Source organism: Leucopleurus acutus (assembly GCF_964270905.1).
Source record: "Leucopleurus acutus genome assembly, chromosome: 1".
Taxonomy (NCBI): Eukaryota; Metazoa; Chordata; class Mammalia; order Artiodactyla; family Delphinidae; genus Leucopleurus; species Leucopleurus acutus.
In genome coordinates this window covers 82,932,000-82,945,345 of record NC_139142.1, presented here as the reverse complement: position 1 = coordinate 82,945,345, position 13,346 = coordinate 82,932,000, and the positions used below count along the sequence as shown (strand labels likewise).

The following is a 13,346-nucleotide window of genomic DNA, read 5'->3' as shown; positions in this document are numbered from 1 at the left end:
TAGTCATGGAGCAAATATTACCATCCATAGAGACTACTAACTATAAGCTAACTTAACAGGAAACAGGTTTCATGACAATGTCTATTGCTGATGTAGTTTTGATGAAATGCAAGTGATAGGAAATAAAATTTTAAATGGAATAGGGGCAGAAGGAGAAAACACCATTAAGTTCAAACTGTTCTTATGTTTTCAAAACAGAGAACTGAAATCACATCAAAGCTATTTCTAAATGTACTCACACATCTGGATAGGTGGGTGGGCATTTCACTCTCAAATCCACTTTCACATATACTTCTTCACCAGTCAAGCCCTGAGGGTATAGAACTAACTTGATTTCAGGAGGCTCTTTGACCTAAAAGAGAAAAAGAAAATCTTTTTTTCTCTAGAGAGCCAATCATTAAAGATTAAGATAAAAATTATTAATATTTTAGCCAAAGTTCTACTTTTTAAATATTACACATAATTTTATTTTATATAAGTGTTGGTCACATTTTCCTAAAGCATGGTTTAAAAACAAAACCTGGAGGGCAGACAGCAGAAGCAAGAAGAATGACAATCCTGCAGCCTGTGGAACAAAACCCACATTCACAGAAAGACAGACTAGATGAAAAGGCAGAGGGCTATGTACCAGATGAAGGAACAAGATAAAACCCCAGAAAAACAACTAAATGAAGTGGAGATAGGCAACCTTCCAGAAAAAGAATTCAGAATAATGATAGTGAACATGATCCAGGACCTCGGAAAAAGAATGGAGGCAAAGATCGAGAAGATGCAAGAAATGTTTAACAAACACCTAGACAAATTAAAGAACAAACAAACAGAGATGAATACAATAACTGAAATGAAAACTACACTAGAAGGAATCAACAGCAGAATAACTGAGGCAGAAAAATGGATAAGTGACCTGGAAGACAGAATGGTGGAATTCACTGCTGTGGAACAGAATAAAGAAAAAAGAATGAAAAGAAATGAAGACAGCCTAAGAGACCTCTGGGACAACATTAAACGCAACAACATTCACATTATAGGGGTGCCAGAAGGAGAAGAGAGAGAGAAAGGACCCGAGAAAATATTTGAAGAGATTATAGTCGAAAACTTCCCTAACATGGGAAAGGAAATAGCCACCCAAGTCCAGGAAGCGCAGTGAGTCCCATACAGGATAAATCCAAGGAGAAACACGCCGAGACACATAGTAATCAAATTGGCAAAAAAAAAGACAAAGAAAAATTATTGAAAGCAGCAAGGGAAAAACGACAAATAACATAAAAGGGAACTCTCATAAGGTTAACAGCTGGTTTCTCAGCAGAAACTCCACAAGCCAGAAGGAAGTGGCATGATATATATAAAGTGATGAAAGGGAAGAACCTACAACCAAGATTACTCTACCCAGCAAGGATCACATTCAGATTCGATGGAGAAATCAAAAGCTTTACAGACAAGCAAAAGCTAAGACGATTCAGCACCACCAAACCAGCTCTACAACAAATGCTATAGGAACTTCTCTAAGTGGGAGAAGAAAAAGACCTACAAAAGCAAACCAAAAACAATTAAGAAAATGGTAATAGGAACATACATATCAATAATTACCTTAAACGTAAATGGATTAAATGCTCCAACCAAAAGACACAGGCTTGCTGAATGGATACAAAAACAAGACCCATATATATGCTGTCTATAAGAGACACACTTCAGACTTAGGGACACATACAGAATGAAAGTGAGGGGATGGAAAAAGATATTCCATCCCCTGAAGTAGCTATACTCATAACACATAAAATAGACTTTAAAATAAAGAATGTCACAAGAGACAAGGAAGGACACTACATAATGATCAAGAGATCAATCCAAGAAGAAGATATAACAATTATAAATATATATGCACCCAACAGAGAAGTACCTCAATACATAAGGCAACTGCTAACAGCTCTAAAAGAGGAAATCGACAGTAACACAATAATAGTGGGGGACTTTAACACCTCACTTACACCAATGGACAGCTCACCCAAAATGAAAAGAAATAAGGAAACACAAGCTTTAAATGACACAATATACCAGATAGATTTAATTGATATTTATAGGACATTGCATCTAAAAACAGCAGATTACACTTTCTTCTCAAGTGCGCACAGAACATTCTCCAGGACAGATCACATCTTGGGTCACGAATCAAGCCTCAGTAAATTTAAGAAAATTGAAATCATATCAAGAATCTTTTCTGACCACAACGCTATGAGACTAGAAATGAATTACAGGGAAAAAAACGTAAAAAACACAAACACATGGAGGCTAAGCAATATATTACTAAATAACCAAGAGATCACTGAAGAAATCAAAGGGGAAATCAAAAAACACCTAGAGATAAATGATAATGAAAACACAATGATCCAAAACCTGTGGGATGCAGCAAAAGCAGTTCTAAGAGGGAAGTCTATAGCTATACAAGCCCACCTCAAGAAACAAGAAAAATCTCAAATAAACAATCTAACCTTACACCTAAATAAACTAGAGAAAGAAGAACAAACAAAACTCAAAGTTAGCAGAAGGAAAGAAATCATAAAGTTCAAAGCAGAAATAAATGAAATAGAAACAAAGAAAACAATAGCAAAGATCAATAAAACTAAAAGCTGGTTCTTTGAGAAGATAAACAAAATTGATAAACCATTAGCCAGACTCATCACTAAAAAGTGGGAGAGGACTCAAATCAATAAAATTAGAAATGAAAAAGAAGTTACAACAGACACCGCAGAAATACAAAGCATCCTAAGAGACTACTACAAGCAACTCTATGTATTCAAATTGAAGTAATGAAATTGAAACTGTGACTAAAAATCTTCCAACAAACAAAAGTCCAGGAGCAGATGGCTTCACAGGTGAAGTCTATCGAACATTTAGAGAAGAGCTAACACCCATCCTTCTCAAACTCTTCCAACAATTGCAGAGGAAGGAACACTCCCAAGCTCATTCTATGAGGCCACCATCACTCTGATACCAAAACCAGACAAAGATACTACAAAACAAGAAAATTACAGACCAATATCACTGATGAATATAGATGCAAAAATCCTTAACAAAATACTAGCAAACAGAATCCAACAACACATTAAAAAGATCATACACCATGATCAAGTGGGATTTATCCCAGGGATGAAAGGATTCTTCAATATATGCAAATCAATCAATGTGATACACCATATTAACAAACTGAAGAAGAAAAACCATATGATCACACAGTAGATGCAGAAAAAAGTTTCTGACAAAATTCAACACCTATTTATGATAAAAAGTCTCCAGAAAGTGGGCATAGAGGGAAACTATCTCAACATAATAAAGGCCATATACGAGAAACCCACAGCAAACATCATTCTCAACAGTGAAAAACTGAAAGCATTTCCTCTAAGATCAGGAACAAGAGAAGGATGTCCACTCTCACCACTATTATTCAACATAGTTTTGGAAGTCCTAGACACGGCAATCAGAGAAGAAAAATAAATAAAAGGAATACAAATTGGAAAAGAAGAAGTAAAACTGTCACTGTTTGCAGATGACATGATACTATACATAGAGAATCCTAAAGATGCTACCATAAAACTACTAGAGCTAATCAATGAATCTGGTACAGTTGCAGGATACAAAATTAATGCACAGAAATCTTGCATTCCTATATACTAATGATGAAAAGTCTGAAAGAGAAATTAAGGAAACACTCCCATTTACCACTGCAACAAAAAGAATAAAATACCTAGGAATAAACTTACCTAGGGAGACAAAAGACCTGTATGTAGAAAACTATAAGACACTGATGAAAGAAATTAAAGATGATACAAATAGATGGAGAGATATACCATGTTCTTGGATTGGAAGAATCAACATTGTGAAAATGACTCTACTACCCAAAGCAATCTACAGATTCAGTGCAATCCCTATCAAATTACCAATGACATTTTTCACAGAACTAGAACAAAAAATTTCACAATTTGCATGGAAACACAAAAGACCCTGAATAGCCAAAGCAATCTTGAGAAAGAAAAACAGCTGAAGGAATCAGGCTCCCGGACTTCAGACTCTACTAAAAAGCTACAGTAATCAAGACAGTATGGTACTGGCACAAAAACAGAAATATAGATCAATGAAACAGGATAGAAAGCCCAGAGATAAACCCATGCACATATGGTCACCTTATTTTTGATAAAGGAGACAAGAATATACAATGGAGAAAAGACAGCCTCTTCAATAAGTGGTGCTGGGAAAACTGGACAGCTACATGTAAAAGAATGAAATTAGAATAGTCCCTAACACCATACACAAAAATAAACTCAAAATGGATTAGAGACCTAAATGTAAGACCAGACACTATAAAACTCTTAGAGGAACACATAGGCAGAACACTCTATGACATAAATCACAGCAAGATCTTTTTTGATCTACCTCCTAGAGTAATGGAAATAAAAACAAAAATAAACAAATGGGACCTAATGAATCTTAAAAGCTTTTGCACAGCAAAGGAAACCATAAACAAGACGAAAAGACAACCCTCAGAATGGGAGAAAATATTTGCAAATGAAGCAATTTACAAAGGATTAATCTCCAAAATTTACTAGCAGCTCATGAGCTCAATATCAAAAAAACAAACAACCCAATCCAAAAATGGGCAGAAGACCTAAACAGACATTTCTCCAAAGAAGATATACAGATTGCCAAGAAACACATGAAAGAATGCTCAACATCATTAATCATTAGAGAAATGCAAATCAAAACTACAATGAGATATCATCTCAGACCGGTCAGAATGGCCATCATGAAAAAATCTACAAACAATAAATGCTGGAGAGGGTGTGGGGAAAAGGGAAGAACCCTCTTGCACTGTTGGTGGGAATGTAAACTGATACAGCCACTATGGAGAACAGTATGGAGGTTCCTTAAAAAACTAAAAATAGAACTACCATATGACCCAGCAATCCCACTACTGAGCATATACCCAGAGAATACCATAATTCAAAAAGACACATGCACCACAATGTTCACTCCAGCTCTATTTACAATAGGCAGGTCAAGGAGGCAACCTAAAATGCCCATCGACAGATGAATGGATAAAGAAGATGTGGTACATATACACAATGGAATATTACTCAGCCATAAAAAGGAATGAAATTGGGTCATTTGTAGAGATGTGGATGAATCTAGAGACTGTCATACAGAGTGAAGTAAGTCAGAAAGAGAAAAACAAATATCGTATCTTAACGCATATATGTGGCACCTAACAAAATGGTACAGATGAACCAGTTTGCAGGGCAGAAATAGAGACACAGATGTAGAGAACAAACGTATGGACACCAAGGGGGGCATGTGGCGGGGAGTGGTGGTGGTGGTGGGATGAATTGGGAGATTGGGATTGACATGTATACACTGATGTGTATAAAATGGATGACTAATAAGAACCTGCTGTATAAAAAAATAAATAAAATTCCAAAAACCCCGAAAACCTCCAAGACAGAGTACATATTCCTTTTCAAAGTTTGTAAGGAGTGACCTGAAATGTCCCAAGTAGCCTCCATTCATTCAAATGTCACTGAGTGCTGATGACCTTCTGAGTGCTGCCCTAGAGACTGAGAGTTCAGAGGCAAATCTACACAGACACGAACCCAACTAGCTGGCACAGAGTAGAAGACAAATGAATGCTTTCAAAAAGTGATGAGTGCTGTAAAGAAGACAAAGCCAAGTCATGGAACATAGTGATGGAGGAGGAGAAGGTACGCAGACAGGCAGGTCAGGGGAGGCCTCTTGAGCAGGGGATACTTCGAATATTGAGATAAGTGAAAATCTTGACATGAAGAAATCTGATAGCTCTTCTAAAATTGTGTATGCTTTCAACCAACTGCTTTTCACCAAATACTCCATTCTTCTTTATTTATGTATGCTTTTTCCAAAAAGGATTTGAGACAGTTTATATTATCTATATATCATGAGAAAGGGGAGGTTGAGGGAGCATATACACATATGGTCCAGACACTTGACCAACTTTGAGAGGTAGGTGCAACCTCCTTTGTACAGACATTTTACAGACAAGGCGGCTCAGGCTCAGACTTTCAGTTTCTTGCCCACCAACACACAGCAACAAATCTGGACTTCAAATCCAATTCTGACTCCCAAATCTGTCTTTTCCATCAGCCCTCCCTTGTTAATGCCAACCCTGAGTTGCTGTGACTGAGCCTTGACTTTCCCTTGGAATGTCCAGGCAGCCAGGGCAAAAAGAGAAATGCGGCATTATCAGAAAAGAAAAAAGATAAAAATTCTTCTAAGGGTAATAAAGTACTTAGCAACATTAAATTCTAATAGAAATTTATAACATGAACCTTACATGTGGCACCATGAATCACACAATCAGCTATGTATATAAAATACGTAAGCTTGGTTTTTATTTCTTTTTTAATAGAATCCCTGATTTTTTAGCTGGATACATTTCCCAGACGCCTTTGCAGCTCAGTGTGGCTACTGGATTAATTTCTGGCCAGTAAGATGAAAGAACTATAATATGCAATTTCCAGGAAGTGAACTTTATCAAAGGAAAGGGATGAAACTTCTTCATCCCCTTCTCATTCCAGCTGGCTGGAATGCAGATGTGATGACTGGAGGTCAGACAGCCATTTTAGACCACGAAGGGCACTTTAAGGATGGTAGAACAGCAATTCAGAAAAAGCCGTAGACTCCAGACTTTTACATGTAAAAAAATAAACTTTGTTATTTTAAGTTTTCTGTCATATGTAGCTAAACCTAATCCTAACCAGTACAGGCTCACTGGAAAAAAAAAAATAAAGACAGTCAGGGAACAGTGCTTTCAGAGGTAAGAACAGAATATTTGCCAGGCTTCTCTCAAGTGAACTGAGAGGCTTCCCAACATGTGAAGATGCTTTTATGCAAAACATGTTTAGGATACCAAGTGTTAGCTCATATTAGGGCATTCAAGGACTCCTGGAGCTGAACAGGACTTGATTAAAAAGTTCAACAATCAAGATGTTCTAAAGATTAGGATTGGGTAAGACCTCCTTCATGCCTTTAGAAGATAAATGGTCATTAGAATTCAATGTTGATAAAATCTTTGATTTAACCTGCACAAGGAAATAATGAATTCCTGGAATTCAAAGTAAGGGGTAACCAAAATTTTTTGAGAGCACCTAATGAGAGGAAAACACAATGCAGAATGTATAGCTACAAAGTATACAAAATTCTACATGAGAAAAAAGATTTGTTTTGAAGACTGAAAATGCAAGTGACATGAAGACAGCATAATAAGTAGTCATGGAGAGAAGGGCACGCTACAATGAGAGATGAGTTAAATTTGCTTCCCAATGAGATTATGAAGTTGGAGACTCTCCTGAAGTACCATCAAATAACCAAACAAATCTTCAAGGTATAAAAAGTGAAAGAATAACACAAACTCAGTCCTAAAACATAAGAGAGGTAATGCTCATTTGGACTAATCCCCCCTAGAATTAAAAAAATTAAAAACACTAGCTCTTCAAGAAACAAAACCCAAGGATCTTAATAAACCCCACAGGATGAGGAACACTGACCAAGGGGACCCTTTTTTTTTTTTTTTTTGCGGTACGTGGACCTCTTACCGCCGCGGCCTCTCCCGTCGCGGAGCGCAGGCTCCGGACGCAGGCTCAGCGGCCATGGCTCAGGGGCCCAGCCGCTCCGCGGCATGTGGGATCTTCCCGGACCGGGGCACGAACCCGTGTCCCCTGCATCGGCAGGCGGACTCTCAACCACTGCACCACCAGGGAAGCCCGGGGACCCTCTTTTCAGCCCAGTGCCCAACACCTGGAAGAGCGCCCGGCCAACACTGGCAGAAACCCCAGTTTCTCAGTCTGAATGTGGTTTTCTTGGGCACTTCCTCACACTCAGGCCCCCAAAAATAAACTGATGTAAGCATGTGTCTATTTCTGTTAGAAGTACTGGAGTGAAGGATAAGACTATAAAAAACTGAGAATTTTAACAGCCATTCCACATAGGAGCAAATCTTTTGGTTCCAAGGCATGACGGTTAATGACAGCCTGCGATTAAACTTTACTGGTTTACAAGATGAGCAGCAGAGTGAGGATGAGGTTTGGGAAATTAATTAAAAATACTAACACAAAAGGGAGAGGGATGGACTGGGAGTTTGGGGTTGGTAAATGCAAACTATTACATTTAGAATGGCTAAACAACACGGTCCTACTGTATAGCACAGGGAACTATATCCAATCTCCTGGGATAAACCATAATGGAAAAGAATATTAAAAAAAGAATGTATCTATGTGTAAAACTGAGTCAATTTGCTATACAGCAGAGACTGGCACAACACTGTAAATCAACTATGCTTCAATTAAAAAAAAATACTAACACAATTTTTCCTTTACACAGCCATGTAAATATACTTGACATTACTGAACTATACACTTTAAAATTGTTAAGCTAGTATATTTTATGCCATGTGTTTTTAACCACAGCACATAAAAGAAAAAGTTACACAATTCAAACCACTTTCAGGTGTTTGGTCTAGAATTGTTACCTAGATTCTGCTCATCACATCCCCCTTACATTTTGATGGCAAGACTTCGCTCAGCATGGCCTCTTGTTTCTTACCTGCCTCCATTCTCACATGCTGTAATGTGGGGAAGAAACTAGTCTGTGTGAAAAAACAACAAATCTAGAAATAAAGTAACATGTGCAAGCTAGATAATCTGGGCAAGTCTTTGGTTTTAAGTCTGTGAAGATGCCCCTCCCCGCAAAAAAAAATGATGATAGTAAAATCTAAGAAATTAGATTTTATGTCAAATGCCTTAATCACTGACTTCTCCCCATATCTCTTTTTCTAAATAGACCCAAATACATTTGGGAATTATTTCAGTTAATAAAAAAATGTTGAGAGCTTTTTACCAGGCACTAGGCATGTACATGTGAACAAATACAGAGACTCTGTCCTTATGAAGCCAGCCTACTCTCATACAATGTAAAGGTGGCATTTCAAATTAGTGGAAAAGACTGAAAAAAATCATCTGTGTTAGTCTAACTGGCTAGTTGGGGGTGAAAGTGGGCAGCCTAGATTCATACTCAGACAGAGGTAAGAACTTTAAAAAATAAAAAGCTATTTCTATATTTATTTGATGGAAGTTTAAAAACAAAGTCATGAAAGAATTAAAAGAAAGTCTTGAAGAATTCATTCTTTCGGTAACACTGGAGCAGGGAAAAAAACAAACCACAGGGACCATGTAACAACAATAAAATGAAAAAAAAAGGTCATTTTGACTATATTAAAGTTTTAAAAAATTGCATAAATTACCTAAATATCAAAATGCATAATGGTTAATTAGGGGAAAATATTTGCAATATATGACCCCAAATGCTAATTTTCTTAACATATAAATTAACATCTAAATTAACATCTAAATAGCTCTGACATATGAATAAGAAAGTAGACAACATTGAACAGTTCACAGAAAAAAATCCATGGCTTACAGACAAAGGTGGTCCTCATAATTTACAACTAAAGAAGTAAAAATGTTTCATCTATCTACTGGCAAAGATGAAAAAGTCTGACACTACAGTGTTGGTGAAGATGTAGGAAAAGAAGCACTCATACACTACCGGTGGGCCCAGAGACAAAAGCAAGGCTTTAGGAGGGAGGTTTGCAATAGCTGTCGAATTATAAATGAGCAGACCTTTGGCTGACAGAAAATTAGCCAAGATAATTAAGTTAACAATAAATTTATAACTCTAGAGGAAATTATATTTTCAACTAGTGGTGTCCAAACTTTAGTAGGTAAAATAATTTTTAGCATGTACTCCCAAAATGTTATTTATAAGTAACGTACATATGTTACTAAACCAAAATCTACATTATAACACATCCCCCAAAAAGAAGTTTAAAAAACCTAAAGTTTACTCAGGTCAATAATTCTGAGCTGATTTACTGGCAACAAATTTGGCCTGAATTGACATGAGGCTATTGATAGTCTTTAACCATCCCACTGAGTGTGAATATTTGAATATTCACATGGTTTGCTGTGTTTGATTCTGCATGCTGCTCCAGACACTGAGTGAGGTATTAGGTAAGTATGGAATGTGCACATGTGGCCATGAACACAAACACTTCTGAATTCTGAAATGTATCAGGCCTCAGGGTTTTGCATAAAGGATTGTGGGCTTGCATAACCTTTCCCTAAAGAGTGGCAAGTAATAAGTATTTGTTGAATGACTACATTTTTTTAAAAAACGTTTTTAAACTTTTTTTTTATTGAAGTATAGTTGATTTACAGTGTTAATTTCTGCTGCACAGCAAAGTGACTCAGTTATACACATATATACAATCTTTTATATTCTTTTCCAATATGGTTTATCCCACGATATTGAACATAGTTCCTTGTGCTAAACAGTAGGACCCTGTTGCTTATCCATTCTACATGTAATAGTTTGCATCTACTAATCCCAAACTCCAAGTCCATCCCTCCCCCACCCACCCCCCCTTGGCAACCACAAGTCTGTTCTCTATGTTGAATGACTACATTCTGATTCATCCTTATGACCACCAATTATTTGCCTAGCAAAGTGTTAAGGCTATTTGCCCATGTACCTCAGGGTACAGCTATCTGAATCCTTCTATCTGCCTATTACAGTTTTTGATTTTGTTTGCTCTACTATCTTGTTATAAAGACCACCAGCTATAAATTCTGAGATTATCAGTATCCCTACCTACAGCAGTACCTTTTTCTTTTCTGTTTTCTTGCAGTCTTAGGACCAGATAATTAAGCTGTGTAAAGTAAATAAACTGTCTCTGAATGAAGTCTTAGGAACTTTGTACTGAGCCCCCGTGTACACTTTGCAACAGGTATTTTGGCTTCATGAGCCGAATTCCTGGTTCTCAATGTTTGGGAACAGAGAAGTTACCAGATAACCAGAAAGTTACATTGTTATTTTATTACAAGCTTGTATAAGGGGAATATTTACATTTTTACTATTTCAGCTTAAAAATAACTCTTGAAATTAAGCACTAGAAAAGTAAGCTCCCTGAGGGAAGGGGGTTTGGTTTGGTTTGTGCTTGACTGTATTCCCAATACCTAGAACAATAAATAGTTAATGAAGGAAGGAAAACATTGGGTGAGAAGGAAAATGTTTTGCCCTGACAGCTCCCGAAGATCCTATTTCTTGAGAAAATCTCGGATGTGCTGATAAGGCACATGTTGTAAAATGCCAGAATTAAAGGTAGATGAAGGGGGCTTCCCTGGTGGCGCAGTGGTTAAGAATCCACCTGCCAATGCAAGGGACACGGGTTCAAGCCCTGGTCCAGGAAGATCCCACATGCTGTGGCGCACCTAAGTCCGTGCCACAACTACTGAGCCCGCGCTCTAGAGCCCACGTGCCACAACTACGGAGCCCACGTGCTGCAACTACTGAAGCCGGTGCACCTAGAGCCCATGTTCCGCAATAAGAGAAGCCACCGCAATGAGTAGCCCCCACTCGCCACAACTAGGGAAAGCCCGCGTGCAGCAGCGAAGACAGCTGCAACACAGCCAAAAATAAATAAAATAAATAAATTTAAAGGTAGATGAAAGAAGGTACTACTTTTTAAATAATACTATAAAGAGTTTGGTAGATAATTCTTCAAGGATGATGAGGGAAAGACTGTCAGTATCAGCAGCTTATAATGTGCCTTAACTTACTTCCAGATAAAAAGGAAAATAATATTTTAAGTCAAATGCCATTTTAAAAGGGTGGACTCAGCACACTCCCTCTCCATTACAGCTAAGAAGACTGTATTCCATACTCTCTAAGCGCCTTGGAGAAAGGTACAGAGGAAAGTTGCTCCACACAGCACAATACGGGGAGGATGCCTGAGGAGTACAATGGGATTACATGGTTAATAGTTTTGAACACAAACGGGAAGGTAAGACTTCTGACTGAAGGCATCAGTAAGATCTGTGCAAGAGCCCCCAAAGCGTTCCCAAAGTTGCAGTGGGTCCCTATGGATGCGCTGTTGTATCAAACTCAAGGGCTGTCAGGGAGGAAAAAAGGCAGGACAGTAAGGAGGCAGGGAAGTTATGGAACCTCAGTGGGAATAAGAAACAGGGCCAGGTAAGACTGGAGCCGACGGGGGGGAAAGGCTGTAAGAGAATTCGTCCCAGTTGGGGGTTCTGGAGACCCGCCAAGCGGCTGCGTGCGCAAGGACAGAAAGTGAGCGTGGGTGGAATCGCGAGGGATGAAAGGACTCCAGAATCCTAAGCTGGGGTAGGCGGTTCGTTCCCGGCAGAGCCGGGCGGGCCTGGCCGGGGTAGATCGAGCCAGGGGAGCTGGGCCGCAGCACGCCAGCCGCGACCAGACAAGCCACGTTCCTACCCGTCCGCACGCGTCCGGCCGCAGGTCCTGGAAGTCGGAGCCGTAGATGGCCTCCAGGGCCTGCAGCTCGTGGTCCTGTCGCTGTGGGTAGCTCTCCGGCGGCTCTTCCCGGCCGCGCCCGTGGGCCCCGCGGCCCCCAGCCATGGTAATGCGGTGGGCAAGGCAAGGCAAAGCGGCCTTGCGGAGGTGGGTGGGCCTTAGGCGGGCTTCGCTCCGGGGACGGGACCGTGGGCGGGGCTACAAGCCGGAGGCGGGGTCAGGGATGGGGTGAGCTCCGCGCTTGGGGAAAGGATCGCAGCCGGAGCTCCACGCCGGGACGGGCGTGGGGGCGGGGCGTCGAGCCGGGGGCGGGGTCAGGGTGGGGGTGGGGCTCAGCGCCCAGCAGGATCCCCGCCGGAACTCCGCGCCCCTGGCCGGCCGGCTCTTGAGTGAGAAGCGGTGTCATGAACGCTATTAGCGCGTGAGCAGCTTCGGCATGGGAGCGAGGCTGGGGGAAGGTTTAGCCCACATTCTGCTGGGGGAACTGAGCGGGGGAACCTGCAGGGACGTGGGAGATCAAATCCATCAGAATGGAATGATAATGCCAAGGGGTATGGTTTTCACGAAGTAAGTCTCTCACAGAAGTGCCTGCTGGAACTCCTTCACTCTGGCATTGGTAGGAGACGAAACTCTGAAGGGCAGACTTTGATGGGTTTTCCAGCCGCTTTGACTCCCCTTAAGCCTTCCCAGAAGACGACCAGGAGTAAAAATCGAGACCACTACTCCCCTCCCCGCCTGTTTTTTACCCTCGAACTCGTCCCCTTAACCATAGATTCAACATCCCAGTGCATGTTCTCTGTTCCTACATCTTGACCCTAGGTGTCAACAGTACCACGATGCAATTTCAACTGAAAAATGTCTTTCCACTCAGGCATCTTATGAGCAACACCATGAAGAGAATTATGTTGCATGCCCAGTTTACTTAATGTGAATTGAGG

At 39.9% G+C, this 13,346-nt stretch overlaps 1 protein-coding gene across 2 annotated transcripts in view; it reads right to left on the bottom strand.

Moving 5' to 3' along the window:
- The window catches only part of EIF2AK4 (eukaryotic translation initiation factor 2 alpha kinase 4), a gene marked incomplete at its 5' end in the record, with an annotated part of 115,140 nt that extends 102,627 nt beyond the window's left edge, over positions 1-12,513 (bottom strand). For both annotated transcript variants that reach the window (XR_014326507.1, XM_082847952.1), the window contains 2 exons: positions 240-352; positions 12,370-12,513. Coding sequence is in view for 1 of the 2 variants with exons in the window: in XM_082847952.1 (XP_082704078.1) it covers positions 240-352; positions 12,370-12,513 (257 nt within the window). The remainder of the gene's footprint in view (positions 1-239; positions 353-12,369) is intronic.
- Between the last annotated feature and the right edge of the window lie 833 nt (positions 12,514-13,346).